The 16,987-nt window shown below is 47.7% G+C and overlaps 2 protein-coding genes across 6 annotated transcripts; one reads left to right on the top strand and one right to left on the bottom strand.

Annotated features, from left to right (window-relative positions):
• The first annotated feature begins 70 nt into the window (after positions 1-70).
• Positions 71-8,650, top strand: LOC117659360 (uncharacterized). Of its 2 annotated transcripts, XM_060692525.2 has the most exons (3): positions 71-1,314; positions 4,787-4,891; positions 6,667-8,650. In XM_060692525.2, the coding sequence occupies exons 1-3, from the start codon at positions 1,118-1,120 to the stop codon at positions 7,529-7,531; spliced, it is 1,167 nt and encodes a 388-aa protein (XP_060548508.2). In that variant the 5' UTR covers positions 71-1,117; the 3' UTR covers positions 7,532-8,650. The 2 variants fall into 2 exon arrangements, with proteins under 2 accessions (XP_060548508.2, XP_060548506.2); XM_060692523.2 differs by lacking the exon at positions 4,787-4,891 and having other exon boundaries at positions 1,074-1,314; positions 6,667-7,929.
• Positions 7,835-15,760, bottom strand: BAD (BCL2 associated agonist of cell death). 4 transcript variants are annotated; one of them, XM_060692527.2, is made up of 4 exons: positions 15,649-15,760; positions 12,923-13,118; positions 9,702-9,865; positions 7,835-8,432 (listed from the first exon to the last, which is right to left on the bottom strand). In XM_060692527.2, the coding sequence occupies exons 2-4, from the start codon at positions 13,041-13,043 to the stop codon at positions 8,310-8,312; spliced, it is 408 nt and encodes a 135-aa protein (XP_060548510.1). In that variant the 5' UTR covers positions 13,044-13,118; positions 15,649-15,760; the 3' UTR covers positions 7,835-8,309. The 4 variants fall into 4 exon arrangements, with proteins under 4 accessions (XP_060548510.1, XP_087736978.1, XP_087736976.1 ...); XM_087880852.1 differs by having other exon boundaries at positions 7,835-8,429; positions 15,649-15,742; XM_087880850.1 differs by having other exon boundaries at positions 12,923-13,114; positions 15,649-15,741.
• Between the last annotated feature and the right edge of the window lie 1,227 nt (positions 15,761-16,987).

Genomic DNA, 16,987 nt, shown 5'->3' with positions numbered 1-16,987 from the left:
AAGGCGAGCTACAAAAGCCAATGGGGGCGGTTTAATGGAGAGGAAGGGGTTTCCCCCCCTCAATAAGAAAGGGGTGGTATATAGGGGGGGGGGCTTCGCCTACCTCCTTTCCTCAAGGAAGAGTCAAGATCTCTCTGGGTGCGCAAATGACGCGCCTGCGGAACTCCCTGCTACTCCCTTTCCCCCAAAAGCCAGACTTTTTTCCTTTTGATCCCCTCTTGCCTTATTCAACCTTCCTTCCATCAAACGGGTGGGGTCATCAGAGGTGGTGAGTTCGATCCTAGGTAGAGAGAGAGAGAGAGGCGGAGAGGTAGGGGGGTGTCTCCTGTTTGGGCAGGGGGTTGGACTAGATGACCTCTAAGGTCTCTCTGTTAATCTGCGGAAGGGAGAAAAAACCTCTCCCCACACCTCTCCTTCTGCCCCCCCATCTCTCACCCCAAAACTCATCCTTTGAAGCTCCTCCGGCCGCCGCTAGGGGGCGCTTCGCCGGCGGTGGGGGGGCGCCTTGTGCATTCCGTTCACGCAAGCTTTTGAACGGTTCTCCTCCCTTTTCGGTGCCAAGATGTGGGGGCTGGAAGGAGGAGGAGAGGGGGGGGGAAGGAGAAGGAGGAGGAGAGGGGGGAGAAGAAGGAGGGGGGGCAACTTTGCCTTCAGCTGCTGAACCCCCCCCTCTCCCCCAACCTTCTCCCCCCACTCTCAAATCTCAAGCCCCCCCCTCCCCAACGCATTGCATCTCTTGCCCGGTTTTGCAGCTGCAAAATTGAGGGAGAGAGAAGAAGAGAAAAAAACAGGCCAAGTTGCACAGTGACATTGAGGGGGGGGCGCGGGAGAAAGGAAGGGGGGCACCCCCTCTTTCCTGGCAGCTGGGACTCCCCCCCCATATGTAGAAGGGGAGGGGGGGGCAAAGAAACAACCTGGCCCTGAAAAAGCCACTTTCCACGTTTCTGATCCTTTGGGAAACGGGGCTTAAAGCAAGAAACTCTTCTGTTGCTGAATTGGGGAAGGGGCTTTTTTGGGGTAAGGGAGGGGGGGCTTGGAAGAAGCCCATCACTGCAGGCTCACCCCCCCCAAAGGTTGTGGGATCTCAGGGGGATAACACACACACAAACAAAAAGCGATGAAAAAGAAAAGGGGGAAAAAGCCATCTCAAAAAGCTGATATTTCTCTATTTTCTCTTATTTCTCTTTTCTCGCCCCCTCCCCAAAAAAAGCGGCGTCTGGCGCCCTCTGCTGCCCATCCCGCGCCACTTCTCCTCCGCGCGCGGGACCCGGTTTCTCTTTTTGTTGGCAAGAAACGGACATTTGGCCCCAAAATGTGAGTTTAATAATGGGGGTGAGGGTAGAAATAGTTATGAGGATTAAACTGTGGAAGGCAGAATCCTGGGTGCAGAAATGCGAGAGAGGTTTAGGGGTGCAGAAATGCAAGGGAGGTTTTAGGGTGAAAAATGCAAGTGGGGTGCAGGAATGCAGGAGGTTTTGGGGTGCAGAAATGCAAGAGAGGTTTTGGAGTGCAGAAATGCAAGAGGTTTTAGGGTGAAAAATGCAAGAGGTTTTGGGGCACAGAAATGCAAGGGACATTCTGGGGTGCAGAAATGCAAGAGAGGTTTTAGGGTGAAAAAATGCGAGAGAGGTTTTAGGGTGAAAAAAATGCAAGAGAGGTTTTGGAGTGCAGAAATGCAAGAGGTTTTAGGGTGAAAAATGCAAGTGGGGTGCAGAAATGCAAGAGGTTTTGGGGTGCAGAAATGCAAGAGAGGTTTTAGGGTGAAAAAATGGGAGAGAGGTTTTAGGGTGAAAAAAATGCAAGAGAGGTTTTGGGGTGCAGAAATGCACAAGAGAGGTTGGGATGCACTGCAGATGACAGCAAAGAAGCAGAAATGCCTGAGGCTTGAATTCCAGCAGGTGGCTTGTTAGGTTAAGAGGCAGGTAGTCCTCGATTTACGACCATATAAGCCAGCTATAACTACCTACCTTGTTATTGGACAGCCATTTGTCTGGAATGCTTCAGGGTCTCCTGCTTGAACAGGGGGTTGGACTAGAAGATCTCTGAGATCCCTTCCAACTCTGCTATGTTGTTATCCTCCTGATCTACAACTCCCCCTCTGATTTGAACCCAATTCCTTGAGTTCCGGGGCAACGGCGGAGTGGCAAAGCAACAGGTGGAGGTGACCATCGGCAGTTGGGATCACAGACCTGCTCGCCGGCAGCTCTGGACCAGCGACCATTCGTCCCGGTTCCTGGGGGCAGCAGGGATGTCCGGTAGTAACACCCAGGACGAGTGGACCAGACTGCGGCAGACGAGGGTTTATTAACAGGAAGTAGCGGAGGATTAGATCTCTTTGGAAAGAGGAGCCGCAGACTGGAAACAGAACTCATGGAGTCGGTTTTGCAATCAAAACTCCCCCCTCCCCCCCCCGTTGAAAAAGTCTTCCACTTTCCCACTAAAATGAATTAATTCTATTTTGTTTTGTTCTCTATTCTACTCTATTCTACCCTACCCTATTATTCTATTCTATTTCCAATTCTATTTTCTATTCTGTTTTCTCTTCTCTCTTCTATTTTCTATTCTATTCTATTCTGCTCTAATTCTATTCTATTCTATTCTGCTCTTATTCTATTCTATTCTACTTGTATTCTATTCTACTCTTATTCTATTCTATTCTATTCTGCTCTTATTCTATTCTATTCTGCTCTTATTCTATTCTATATTCGTATTCTCTTCTATTCTGCTCTTATTCTATTCTTATTCTATTCTGCTCTTATTCTATTCTATATTCCTATTCTATTCTGCTCTTATTCTATTCTATTCTATTCTATTCTGCTCTAATTCTATTCTATTCTGCTCTTATTCAATTCAATTTTATTCTATTCTTATTCTAATCTATTCTATTCTGTTCTACTCTATTCTGTTCTGCTCTCTATTCTATTCTATCCTATCCTATCCTATCCTATCCTATCCTATCCTATCCTATCCTTATATTATCCTATCCTATCGATCGTTTGTCCGAGTTGGTAGTTCTTTGATTGTCGCGCCAATACGACAAGTCACTTGTATATAAATGGAACAAATCCCATTTCCTTGTAGCACTGATGAGGTTACCTAGTACGGTCGTGAAATGTCTGCAAGAAAACCGCCACGCTCAGAGAGCACCAAGGACCCCACAGTTGCCCCCACTCCTCCTCCTCCTCCTCCCCATTAACTCCACTCCCTCCTAGCACTGATGATGTCACCTTGTTGGGTCATGCAAGGAATCCCCAAGCTCCGAGACCAGCACAGCGCTGCCAGTTTCGGAGACCTCGTCCCTCTCTATTGCCGAGATCCAAAAAGCGATCTCGCTCTTGCAGATAAAGCTCAAATAAAGCAAGGGGATCGGACAGCTTTCCTGCTAGGATCCACGAAGCGCTAGGCTCAAAATACTGAGTCTAGGCATCTTCCAGGCATCTTGAAGGACGTTTGGTCCACCCAGGAGATGCCCGATGACTTCCTCCTTGCGGCTCTTTGTGAAAAAAATAAGGGAAGCAAATCAGACAGTGGTGGAAGCCACAGGGGTGTGTGTGTGTGTCACACCTTTAACAGTAACAGAGTTGGAAGGGATCTTGGAGGTCATTTAGTCCAACCCCCTGCTCACGTAGGAGACCTGGACTACCCTGTTTCCCCCAAAATAAGACATTCCCCTGGTAATAAGCCCAATCGGGCTTTTGAGGGCATGGCATTAAGGCCAAGCGCTTATTTCAGGGTTCAAAAAAATATCAGACAGAGTCTTATTTTCGGGGAAACACGGTATCTATATCTATCTATCTATCTATCTATCTATCTAATTTATATAGCCTATCTCATCAAAAACAACCTTCCTTCCTTCCTTCCCTCCCCACCACCCTCCTCCCTCCCTCGTCTATTTCTTTCTCTATCTATCTATCTATCTATCTATCTATCTATCTATCTATCTATCTATCTATCTATCTTCTAATTTATATAGCTCATCTCATCAAAAGCAATTTTCCTTCCTTCCTTCCACTTCTATCTATCTATCTATCTATCTATCTATCTATCTATCTATCTATCTATCTATCTATCTATCTATCTATCTATCTATCTATCTATCTATCTATCTATCTTCTAATTTATATAGCTCATCTCATCAAAAGCAATTTTTCTTCCTTCCTTCCAGTCCTATCTATCTATCATCTATCTATCTATCTATCTATCTATCTATCTATCTATCTATCTATCTATCTATCTATCTATCTATCTATCATTTTTCTATCTATCTATCTATCTTCTAATTTATATAGCTCATCTCATCAAAAGCAATTTTTCTTCCTTCCTTCCACTCCTATCTATCTATCATCTATCTATCTATCTATCTATCTATCTATCTATCTATCTATCTTCTAATTTATATAGCTCATCTCATCAAAAGCAATTTTCCTTCCTTCCTTCCACATCTATCTATCATCTATCTATCTATCTATCTATCTATCTATCTATCTATATCTATCTATCTATCTTCTAATTTATATAGCTCATCTCATCAAAAGCAATTTTCCTTCCTTCCTTCCACTCCTATCTATCTATCTATCTATCATCTATCTATCTATCTATCTATCTATCTATCTATCTATCTATCTATCTCTTTCTCTTTCTTTCTTTCTTTCTTTCTTTCTTTCTTTCTTTCTTTCTTTCTTTCTTTCTTTCTTTCTTTCTTCCTTTCTCTGTCACACGCTCTCTCTCTCTCTCTCTCTTTCTCTTTTTAAATTCCTTTTCCCGGGTTCTCCTCCTCTTTCTCTAGCCCCGATTGGGCGGCAGCCCCGCCTATCCTCCGGCCTCTTGGTCCCGCCTCCTCTCCTTGTCGATCAGCCATGCAGCCAACAGAGCCGGCCCTTCCTGGGTCTTGGTAAGCCGGGGGGGGGGGCGGGGGGGCGTCTTCTCGCCCCCTTTTTTTGCAAAATAGAAAAGGGGGGTGGGGTGGGAAAAGGAGGCAGGCTAGCAAGTTTGCAAAAATTAAAAATAAAAATGTAAGGACCGTTTGGGGTTTAAAGCTGGCTTAAACCCGGCTTGCTAGCTAAACCATGCTTGGAACTGCCATCTGCATGCTGAGTCAAGGGAAATCCACTTGCAAACTACCTTAAAGTGGGGTCCCCAAAGAGAGGGGGCTTTGCAGGCCCTTGCAAAAAGCCCCTTTGCTCCTGAGAACCTGGATCTTTCCTTGCCTAATGCAATCCTCTCAGGGCCTTTTGCAACCCTGTGCAATGCCCCCTTCCCCTCTTTGCTTTAAGGGTGGGGGGGTCGCCTGATGAAGCGTGCTGCAGCCCCCCAAAATCTTGCCCCTTTCTCTCTCTGAAAAGGTGCTGCTGGAAGGGGTGCAGTAGCAAAGACGAGCCGCTAGAGGGCGGCCTTTCCAGCTAACTAGGGGTCTGAAGGGTGTAGTGGCGCAAAGGAGCCGCTAGGGGGCGTCTCATTTGCTCTCCCATTGGAATGGGTGAGTTGGGTCCTTGGTACGACGCAACCCGGTCAAAAGCCAAAAGTGACTTGGAGATATTTTTTTTGGCTTCGCCCCCTCCTCCCCTCCTGTCAGGTTCTGAAAAAGTTTGCATCCAAACTTTTTTGGGTCCCTGCTTGGATGGGGCACCACCAGGAGATCCCAAAGCTGTAAGGCTACAGCGAGACGTTGGAAAAACATCCCGGGAATCCCAAGACACAGCCAGGCAGTTCCCAGCATCGTCGTGTAAAGCCGTGAACATAAGCGAGTGTGACTTTCCCAGAATCGGTTGTAAACGGCATTCAGGAGTTCCCTCGTGGGGTTGGACTAGATGACCTCTAAGGTACCTTCCAACTCTCTTACTGACCTACAACCACACTCGAGCCCCAAAAATTCCGTTGCTGAGCAAGACTGTTGTTTTAAGCCAATGCTGCTCCCATTTTACGACCTTTTCTTGCCGCGGTGGTTAAGTGAAACCCCAGCAATTGTTACATTAGCAAACACGGTTGTTAAGCGAATCGGTCTTCCCCGTTGACTTGGCTTGTCGGAAGGTCGCAAAAGCGAATCACGTGACCCCCTGGGACGCTGCGACCGTCGTCAATCTGAGTCAGTTGCCAAGCGTCTCAATTTTGATCACCGTGATCCTGTGAAGGGCCGTAAGTCATAAGTCACTTTTTTCAGTGCCGTAACTTTGGTCCAGGGATGCGGTGGCTCAGTGGTTAAGACGCCAAGCTTGTCTAAGACGCCGAGCTTGTCAATCGAAAGGTCGGCAGTTCAGCGGTTCGAATCCCTAGCGCTGCTTAACGGGGTGAGCTCCCGTGACTTGTCCCAGCTTCTGCCAACTTAGCAGTTCGAAAGCAGGTTAAAAAAAATGCAAGTAGAAAAATAGGGACCCCCTTTGGTGGGAAGGGAACAGCGTTTTCTGTGCGCCTTCGGCGTTGAGTCATGCCGGCCACATGACCACGGAGACGTCTTCGGACAGCGCTGGCTCTTCGGCTTTGAAACGGAGATGAGCACCGCCCCCTAGAGCCGGGAACGACTAGCACATATGTGCGAGGGGAACCTTTACCTTTAACTCTGGTCACTAAATGGACCGTTGTAGATTGAGGACTACCTGTATAGAGAGCCGAGGACTAATTACAGGCCTGTGTCGGATAGCAGAGACAAGCATCCAATTCTGCTCCTTTTAGGGTCCCCGAACGGACTGTGTGGTTAAACACTGGCGCCCCCATGCCACTTCTGGGCCTTGGCACCTTCCGTCTTAAGGGCGACGAGGCCGTGCGTGCCAGCCTGGATGCAGCTCTGGCGAACGGCTACCGCTTGGTGGATACAGCCGCCGTCTACAGCAACGAGGCCGCGCTCGGACGAGCCCTTAAGGATTTGCTGCCTCGCCACCGTCTCTCCCGCGAGGACGTTTTTCTGACCAGCAAGCTGAGCCCAAGAGACCACGGAGAGGAAGCTGCCTACACAGCTTGCCTCCGTAGCTTGCAAGACCTAGACTGCGGTTACCTGGACCTCTACCTGATCCATTGGCCGGGGACTCAAGGCCGGCCTCAGGACGACACTGGGAACCCGGAACGTCGGCTGCAAAGTTGGCGCGCCCTGGAGAGGCTGCACAAAGCTGGGAAGCTCCGAGCTATCGGCGTTTCCAACTACACCGTCCGTCACCTTCAGGAACTGTTAGCCGGCTGCAAAGTGCCACCTGCTGTCCTGCAGGTGGAATGCCACCCCGAACTCGCGCAGACGGAGCTGCTCGAATTTTGCACCCGGAACGGCATCCATTTGCAAGCTTATTCCTCGCTGGGGACCGGTCCGTTGGTAGAGCACGCTGTAGTACGGGCTGTAGCCCAGCGGCAAGGTCGCACGCCTGCCCAGGTCTTGCTCCGTTGGGCTCTGCACCGAGGCGTCAGCGTGATTCCCAAGTCGGCGTCTCCACGCCGCGTGGCTGAAAACGGCCAGCTGTGGTCGTGGGACTTGAGCCAAGCCGACATGGAAGAGCTACGACGCCTGGATTGCGGGAAACGGTATTGCTGGGACCCCACCGGGGTGGCATAAGAGGGCCTGCCACGAATTCCTCCAGCTGAAAGCGGGAGTCTTCCAACTCTTTTGAGAAGGTCACCCCGCTTCGTGAAGCCGATTTCCTATTTCGAAGCTTGTCGTCTTGCGAGGTGCCAACACTGGTTGCTAATTGTTAGTTTAGCGCCTTTCCGTAACTGAGTCATGTATGGCTGAGTCAACCCTAAATTAGCCAGGTTTACAAATGTCAGGCTATTTTAGTCGTTCGTTTTGGGGTGGGGGGGTGAGATCTGAGCCTCCCACCCAGCTGCGAGGTCGCAGGGTGAACAAACGGGCACGATATGAGAAGCCAGAAATAACAACCTTTATATACATTTTTTGTTTCTTTAGGAATTAAGACAAATAAACAGCAACAATACACAGAGTGAAGGTGAGAAAAAAAATTAGGGTTTTTTTGTTTTTGTTTCCTTGTTAAAAAACGGGTATTCGCCTTGATTTTCTGGAGAGGATGGGGGACCGTGGAAAATTAGGGGTGTTGGATATTGGGGAAGGGGGGGAAAAATATCCTCGGAATTTAATCAAGGGTTAAACGGGCAGAGGGTAAAAATCTGGACGGTGCCATAATGTCAGATCCGGTGTAAACTTCTTGTTAGTGGCGTAAAGAATGGGAATGTTAGGGAACGAATTCGGTACCCGGAATAATTTTGAGATACCACAGAGGAAAAAGCGTACGGTCGAAACCCCACCAAGTTTCTCCCTCCCACCCCACCCCACCCTCCCAATCCCCGTAACAGGTAGTAGCAGCAGCAAAACCCGGTTAAGAACCGGAAGGTCCGTTCTCCGGGCAACTTCGGCGCCACCACGACCGCAGAGTGTCCTTCCAGCTGGGAGGGTGGTCCATGTGGGAACAGGTCCCAGCGCTTTTCGGGCGCGGAAGCTTCTGAAAAAAAGGGGAGAAAGCATGAGGGTGAGGCACCGGTGAACCGACGCGCTATACCGATCGGTAAAATGTCACCGTTGCGCCAATCGGTTGGCGTCTTTCTTTTCTTGAACCGTTTCTCGTTTTGACCAAAGTGGAAAGAAGGATGTTTTTCTCTTTTTGTGATGTGTTAAACCAAACAAAGGTTTGAATTAGAATTAAATTTAGAATTAAAATTAGAATACAGGTGTCAATTCCCTGCTTTCGAGTTGCCATAAGCAGGAAGGGGAGGGGGGAGAACTGATGGAGCTGCCTCGACCGAAAGCACATTCTACACATGCCTTTCTCCAGATTGTATCCCAGGTTACCGGAGCCAGCAGGGGAGATGTAGTTTCTACAGAATGGGAATGGAGAATGTGATTTATGACACACCCAGGGAGGAGGGGGGAAAAAACAGGGTCATAGGAGGGCCATAAATTACGCGGAGGCAGAGCTGACTCCGCTTGGGTAATTGCCGAAAGGTTGCTCCTAATAAATAACTGGATCTCTTTTGAAACTTGGCTTGAGGCTCATGAATTCATTAGGGCATCCTTCGGAAACTTGACAACAGGTACTGTGTTTTCCCGAAAATAAGACCGGGTCTTACGTTAATTTTTGCTCCAAAAGACACATTAGGGCTTATCTTCTGGTTAGGGCTTATTTTGGGGGGAAATACTGTTATTCAATTCCAGTTCGTTCCATTTTGTTCTTCATTCCAATATTCCTTTCCTATTCTTCTATTCTGAATCCTATTCTACTCTACTCTATTCTATATTCTATTTTCTATTCTCTTTCTATTCTATTCTATTCTTATTCCTATTCCTACTGTGTTTCCCCGAAAATAAGACCGGGTCTTATATTAATTTTTGCTCCAAAAGACGCATTAGGACTTATTTTCTGGTTAGGTCTTATTTTGGGGGGAAATACGGTACTAAATGCAACATCTGGCTTAACTGGGGCTTATTTTGGGGGTAGGGCTTATATTACGAGCATCCTGAAATATGCTAGGACTTATTTTCCAGTTGGGTCTTATTTTCGGGGAAACCGACGGCGGCAAGAAAAGTCGTAAAACGGGGCAAAATTCGCTCATGTTTCTCTGAGCGACAGAAATTTGGGTCTCTTGTTGTTCTAAGTCGAGGACTTACCTGTAGGTTACTCCCTTAGTAATGCTCATTTGGAAGACTCCCATAAAGGTAAGGATCGCTCGGCAGTTTGTGAAGCTTGCGTCCCCTGCACTGCGCCAAGACTTACCTGCAGGGCGCCGTGAAATTCATCGCTCATCCTGCGTAATTCTCGGCCGTATCGCTGCGCGGCCCACAAAATGGGAGGGGCGGAGCGGGAGCGGGCCCGGAAAGCCCCCACCTCATCGGAGGTTTCCGAATCGAGTTGGTCGGACCCAATGCGGCGCCTCAGTTCTACAAAGCGAGAAATCTCCAGTTAAAAGAAAGCGGCGTCACAACGCACAAACAACTTTTACAGGTAGCCCTCAATTTACGACCGCGACAGAGATCAGAATTTTCTGTCACTAAGCAAGGCGGCTGTTAAGCGATCAACGCCTGATTTTGCAACCTGTGGTTGTTAAGTGTGCTGCAACCGTTGTTCAGTAAATCACAACAGGGGCTTTCCCCCCCACCATCGGCCTTGTTGGAAATTGGTCGGTGAGTCGCAAATGGCCAATCACACAACTTTCATAAACGCAGGGCCGGCGGTGGCCGAGCGCCTGAATTTTCATTACGTGACCCGAGGGAATTCTGCCACAGTCGTCAGTGTTGAGGATTCGTCATAAGTCAATTTTTTTTTTTCAAGCGCTGTTGTAACTTCAATAAAACAATATTTGTAGCTTCGGGGTTGAAATGAGGGCACTCTCTGAGCTTGTTTTCTTGAGGACGTCTCATGACCCAACTAAGTAACACAATCAGTGCTAGAAGGGAGTGGGATTTGATCTCTGCAAGGAAGCACATAAAGAGAGAGCAGACCCCTCTCTCCCTTCATTCAGCACTGTTGAAGTTATCTTTCCCACTAAATGAATTTAGTCTATTCTCTATTCTAAATCTGTTCTATTCTATTCTGTGTTCTATTATCCTCTTCTTATTCTCTTTGTATTCTTATTCTACTTCTAATCTTATTCCTATTTTTTTTCTTTTTCTAATTCTGTTCTAATTTTATTCTATTCTATTCTCTTTTTTCTATTCCATTTTCTATTCTTTCTATCCTATCTTCTATTCTATTGTATTCCATTCCATATTTTCTATTCTATTTCTATTCCATTCCATTCCATTCTATTCCATTCCTTCTATTCTATTCCTTATTCTATTCTATTCCTTATTCTATATTCTATTCTATTCCTTATTCTATTCTATTCTATTACTTAATCTTTTTTTAAAAAAATATTTGATTTATATGCCACCCTTCTCCGGAGACTCAGGGCGGCTTACAATGCGTTAAGCAATAGCCTTCATACTTTTGTATATTTTATACAAAGTCACCTTATTGCCCCCACAATCTGGGTCCTCATTTTACCCACCTTAGAAAGGATGGAAGGCTGAGTCAACCTTGAGCCTGGTGAGATTTGAACTTGCAGTAATTGCAGGCAGCTGATGTTAATAACAGTGCTTTAGTCTGCTGCGCTACCAGGGCTCTGGTATTCTATTCTATTCCTTATTCTATTCTATTCTTTATTCTATTCTATTCTATATTCTATTCGATTCTTTATTCTATTCTATTCTATTCTTTATTCTATTCGATTCTTTATTCTATTATATTCCTTATTCTATTCTATTCTTTATTCTATTCTATTCCTTATTCTATTCTATTCCTATTCCTATTCTATTCTATTGATTGTTTAAGTTGGTAGTTCCTTGATTGTCCCACCAACGCGTCAAACCGCTTGTCTAGAAACGGAGGCAAACCCCACTCCCTTCTAGCACTGATGAGGTTACTCAGCTGTCCCATGAAACGCCTGCAAGAAAGCCACCAAACTCAGAGAACACCGAGGAAGCCCTTCTTCCAGCTGTCACTAAACGAATGGCCGTCGGTCTAGGAATAACCTGTACGAGGCCATCGTATGAACCGTCTGGCGTGATCTGATAGGGATTTCCTTCGGCGGAATCCAGAGGGTGTGGATTTTAAGATCGCAGCTGAACAGGGCGAGGTCCCCGTGGTACGCTCAGCTGGACAAGAGCAATTTTCACGTCACGTAGTGGGGCTTTAAGCTTGTCGGAAGACGCGTCGTATCAATTTTGACAGCAGCGTCATTGTGTTTTCAACTGAACGGCTCAGATTTTGAATAAAACAACCGTCTTATACAAAAGGCAAATTTGGGGGGAGGAGGGCGCACAGACAAGAAATCCCCCAAATTCCTTTCTACGTTCCTCTTCCCTGTCCAGCAACCTTAAAATTAGCCCGAGCTAAAATTAAACCATAGATCACACGCCCTCGGCAGTTCCCCGACTTCTGGCTGTTCGGTTCAGCAAACTTCAAAGTTGGAAACAGTGCTGGAAAAGCGACGACCGGTCCTCGCATTTACGACCGTCGCTACGTCCCACCTGATGAAAACGCAAAATGCCGGGCTGCTGGCATGTATTTATTAAGACAGTTGCAACATCCCTTGGGGACATCTAGATCATCGTTTGTGCCTTCTGACAAGTCAAGGAGGGAGGCTGGATTTGATTGACGACCGCAAAGAATCAAAAGTCCAAAAAAGATGGTAAAATTTGAGTGGGGAGGTGACACGACGGCTCACTGAATGACCGCATCGCTTAGTGACGGACGTTCCGATCCTAATTGGTCATAAGTTGAGAACTGCTTCAGGGGTGGGTTCTAAATTTTTTTTTACTACCGATTCGGTGGGCGTGGCTTCTTTTCTGGGCGTGGCTTGATGGTCATGTGACAATTGTTTAGGATTTTAACTGCAGAGCTGTACCGATCTACCCATTTATTTTTTTGCAGGCACTGATCTACTCATGTATTTTCGCAGGCAGTGATCTACTCATGTATTTTTGCAGACACAGGTCTACTCATTTGTTTTCTTTTAACACTGATCAGCTGTAGGGCGGCCCTTCGAAGCAACAGTTTAAATAGTTTTTCCTTATAGCCCATCAGCTGGGACTCAGGAGGCAGCAATAGATTGGGGGTGGGGCCAAATAAAAGGTAAGAATAACGTTGGGGGGGCCGCGGGGGAGGGCAGAACCGGTTCGGTGACATCATATCGTCACCGTTACCGGTTCGGGAGAACCGGGAGGAACCCACCACTGAACTGCTTGCATTTTGACATCTTTTCAAACTCCCCTGCATTACACGATAGGTTGCTATTTGCAACTAGTGCAAATCCATCGTACTGCGGTTTAACTGAGAGACCTTGATAAAAGTAAAACCAGGTTTAAACCAGGGCTGTTTTCACACGTGACTGTCTAAAAAGCTACCTGAGAGCTGAGAGATTGTGGGAAATACCGTAGTAAGCCGCTTCCTCTCACCTGGGTTTTCATGAGAGGGGCTGTTCAGATCCTTGGCCCCCCCGACACTCAGCTTGAGATCCGCGGGGTCCTTTTCACTCGTGGAGAAAGTTTCATCTTGAAATTCGGAAATCTGGAACATGGTCAGGGGGCTGTCATTGCCCCTGCCTCTTGACTCCGTGTTTTCCAGAAGGCTTGGAGGTAGTAGACTGCCTGCCTGTGAGGGAAGAGAGCGAGGGAAGGAAGGAAGGAAAATTGGAGAAGGGAGGAAGGGAAAGGAGAGAAATAGGGAAGGAGGGAAAGAAGGAAGGAGGGAAAGAAGGAAGGTGAATTAGTGGGGAAGGGAAGAAGAGGGAGGAAGGAAAATTGAAGGAGGAGGGAGGAAAAGAAGAGATGGAGGGAAAGAAGGAAGGTGAATTAGAGGGGAAGGGAAGAGGGAGGAAAGAAGGAAAATTGGAGGGGAAGGAAGGGAGGGAGGAAAAGGAGAGAAATAGGGAGGGAGGAAGGAAGGAAAATTGGAGAAAGAAGGAGGGAGGGAGGAAAAAGAAATGGGGAAAGAAGGAAGGTGAATTAGAGGGGAAGGGAAGAAGGAGAGGGAGGGAGGGAGAAAATTGGAGAAGGAAGGAGGGAGGGAGGAAAAGAAGAAAAATAGGAAGGAAAAGGAAGGTGAATTAGAGGGGAAGGGAAGGAGGAGAGGGAGGAAAATTGGAGAAGGAAGGAGGAAGGAAAAGGAGAGAAATAGAGAAGGAGGGAAGGTGAATTCAAGGAGAAGACGAAGGAAAATTATTGAAGAAGGGAAGGAAGGAAAAGGAGAGAAATAGGGAAGGAAAGAAGGAAGGAAGGGGAATTCGAGGAAAAGGGGAGAGAAGAAGGGAAGGAAGGAAGATTGGAGAAAGGAAGGAAAAGAAAAAGGGGGAAGGAAGGAAAAGGGAAGGAAAGAGAATTGGAGAAGGAAAAAGGAAATGGAGAGAGGAAATGAAGAAATAGGGAGGGAGAGAAGGATAAAGGCATTTATATTTTATATGTGTATGTCTATAATAAATTAATTAAAGCAAACTAAATTATTCCACCATATAATATCCCAACCTTCGGAGTCTGATTGTTACCTTGTCCAATGTGTCGATTTTGACACAGACCAGTTGCATCTTCCCAATTTTTTGGTAGGACATTTTTTTTTTTTACACACTAGTGTTCCCCTAGCATTGCTGGCTGGGGAATCCTGGAAATCGAAGCCCACCCCTCTTAATAGTGGCTGAGATGGAGGAAAGGGATGCTCCTGGGAACGCTGCCAGGGTTGCCTAAACCCGGTTAACACCACACAAACAAATGTGATGTTCGCCCAAGAGCGCGTCCCAACAACACAATTTTGCGCATTTCCTGGCACAACAGTTGGGCAAAACTCACACCCCCAAAGGTGTAGACTTCCCACCGAAGCTCCCTGATCCAGTCCTAACTTTTAAGACTAGCTGTTTGTGTGAACTCCACTTCCCGGTGAGCAAAGCTAGGATTACAATCGAAGGGGGGGGGGGGGCGGGTTACACACACCAGGAAACAGCGTCCAGCTGAAAAAAACTTCACAATCCTGACTCACAAGACATTTAGCTCAAAAACTTCACCAATCCTGACTCACAGATATCGCTCAGATATGAGCAAAATGCCCGAAACCGTCCCTGGCCACTCCTCTAGCTGTAGGAAACCCTAGAGTGGTAGGGTGCTGCCATCGAAAAACAGAGAGAGAAAGATGTAACAGTGACAAAAGAGTTGGAAGGGACCCGGGAGGTCATCTAGTCCAACCCCCTGGTTCCCACGTTTGGCCACACCCAGGTTTGCAAAAGATGCTTCCCCCGGGATTGTCAGATTCGAACCTGGCTCACTTCAACAAATTCCTGCCCACCGCCCCAAAAAACAACAACAACAACACAACCCTTTGGGTATCCAGAGGTTTTGAGCAAGCCCCCCCCCTTACCAACACTTGGCAGCCCCCCGATTCTCTCCTTTTTGCCTCTTTTGCCCAGCTGCTCACTTCTCTACAATTCTTTTTTTTTTAAAAAAAATCTAGTGGCAGGGAGTTCCGCAAGGCTTTGGGCAAGCCCCCCCCCCATTATCAACACTTGGCAGCCCCCCCCCCGATTCTCTCCTTTTTGCCTCCTTTGCCCAGCTGCTCGCTTCCCTGCAATTCTTTTTTTTTTTTTTTAAATCTAGTGGCAGGGAGTTCCGCAAGCACATCGCAACCCCTCTTCCCAGCTCCCTGGGGCGAAGCTTTTTTTTTTTTTTCCCTCTCTTCCCTTTCCCTCTCCCCTGCATAACTGGGCAAACCCCCCACCCACCTTTTCCATCCATCCATCCACCGCAGCTTAAAGCCCCCCGAGATGCGTGCGCAAGGTTGCAGATGCAAGCCCACTCCCCTTTTTCCACCCCCACTCCTTTTTTTTTTTTTTGCAAATCCCCCCCCAATCGCCCCCTTCCACCCCAGGTCTTGCAGGCTGCTGCACCCCCCACCCACCCACCAAATTTTCCAAATTGCAAAAAGGGGAGGGGGTGCAATGCAATGCATCCCCTCCCCATCCCCACTCCCCCTCCCCAATTTTTTTGCATTCCTTTCCTGAGCTGGGGGGTGCATGCAAAGCCCCCTCCCCAGGTTTTTCCACCCCCCCGCCCAGATTGCAGCCCCCCCAGCATGAAATCCGGCTCCTCCTGCCTCCCCCCCACCTCCCCCCCCCCGGCCCGGGGCTGCCCGATGCGCTCACCTGCGGGGACGGAGCGCTGCCTCTGCGCCCTTCCTCCTGTTTACCGCGAGCCGCCAGCCCAGCCGGAGTCGCCAAGGCGATAAAGAACTGCCACCGGCGGGGACCAATCAGGAGCGGCGACGTCAGAGGGGGGGCGGAGAGGAGGGGGGAAAGGCTCCGCCCTTTTGGAGGGGGAGGATCAACCCACCTCCCCCCCCCCACCCCCGTCCTATTTCCCCAGGATTGAGTTGGGGGGAGTTTGCAGTTTTTTTCTCTCCTTTTCTTTTTTTTTTCTCTCTCTCTCTTTCTTCTTTTCTTCTTTTTTCTCTGCCCCCTCCTGCCTCCTTCCTTTCTTCCTTCCTTTCCTCCTTTTTTTCTTTTCTTTTGATTTTCCCTTCTTTTTTCTCTCCCCCTCCCGTTCTTTCCTTTTTTCCCCCCCTTTTGCTTTTCTTCCCCTGCTTCCTCCCATCTTCTCCTGCTTTCCCTCCCTCCCTCCCTTCCTCCCCCTCCTTTTCTCCTTTTTCTTCCTTCTTTTCCTTTCCTCTTCTCTCTTCCTTCCTTCCTCCCACTTTTTCTCCTTTTTCTTCCTTTTTTCCCTTTCCTCTCCTTCCTTCCTTCCTCCCCCACTTTTTCTCCTTTTTCTTCCTTCTTTTCCTTTCCTCTTCTCTCTTCCTTCCTCCCTCCCACTTTTTCTCCTTTTTCTTCCTTTTTTCCCTTTCCTCTCCTTCCTTCTTTCCTCCCCCACCTTTTCTCCTTTTTCTTCCTTTTTTCCCTTTCCTCTCCTTCCTTCTTTCCTCCCCCACTTTTTCTCCTTTTTCTTCCTTCTTTTCCTTTCCTCTTCTCCCTTCCTTCCTTCCTCCCCCTCTTTTTCTCCTTTTCTTCCTTTTTTCCCTTTCCTCTCCTTCCTTCTTTCCTCCCCCACTTTTTCTCCTTTTTCTTCCTTTTTTCCCTTTCCTCTCCTTCCTTCCTTCCTCCCCCACTTTTTCTCCTTTTTCTTCCTTTTTTCCCTTTCCTCTCCTTCCTTCCTTCCTCCCCCACTTTTTCTCCTTTTTCTTCTTTTTTTTCCTTTCCTCTTCTCCCTTCCTTCCTTCCTCCCACTCTTTTTCTCCTTTTCCTTCCTTTCCCTTTCCTCTTCTCCCTTTCTTCCTCCCCTTCTTTCCCTTCCTTCCCATTCTTTTTCCTTCCTTCCTTCCTTCACTGCCTCCCTCCCTTCTCTTTTCCTCCCTCCCTTTTTTTCTTTGGTCCTCTCTTCTCCCCTTTCCTCTTCCTTTCTCTTCTCCCTTTCTCCCTTCCTTCCTCCCCTCCCCTCCCTTTTCTTCCCTTCCTTCCTTTCTCTTTCTGTCCCTTCCCCTTCCTTTCC

Source organism: Pantherophis guttatus, chromosome 18 (genome assembly GCF_059756535.1).
Source record: "Pantherophis guttatus breed Tessera chromosome 18, ASM5975653v1, whole genome shotgun sequence".
NCBI lineage: Eukaryota > Metazoa > Chordata > Lepidosauria > Squamata > Colubridae > Pantherophis > Pantherophis guttatus.
This window is presented reverse-complemented; position numbering and strand designations above follow the sequence as displayed.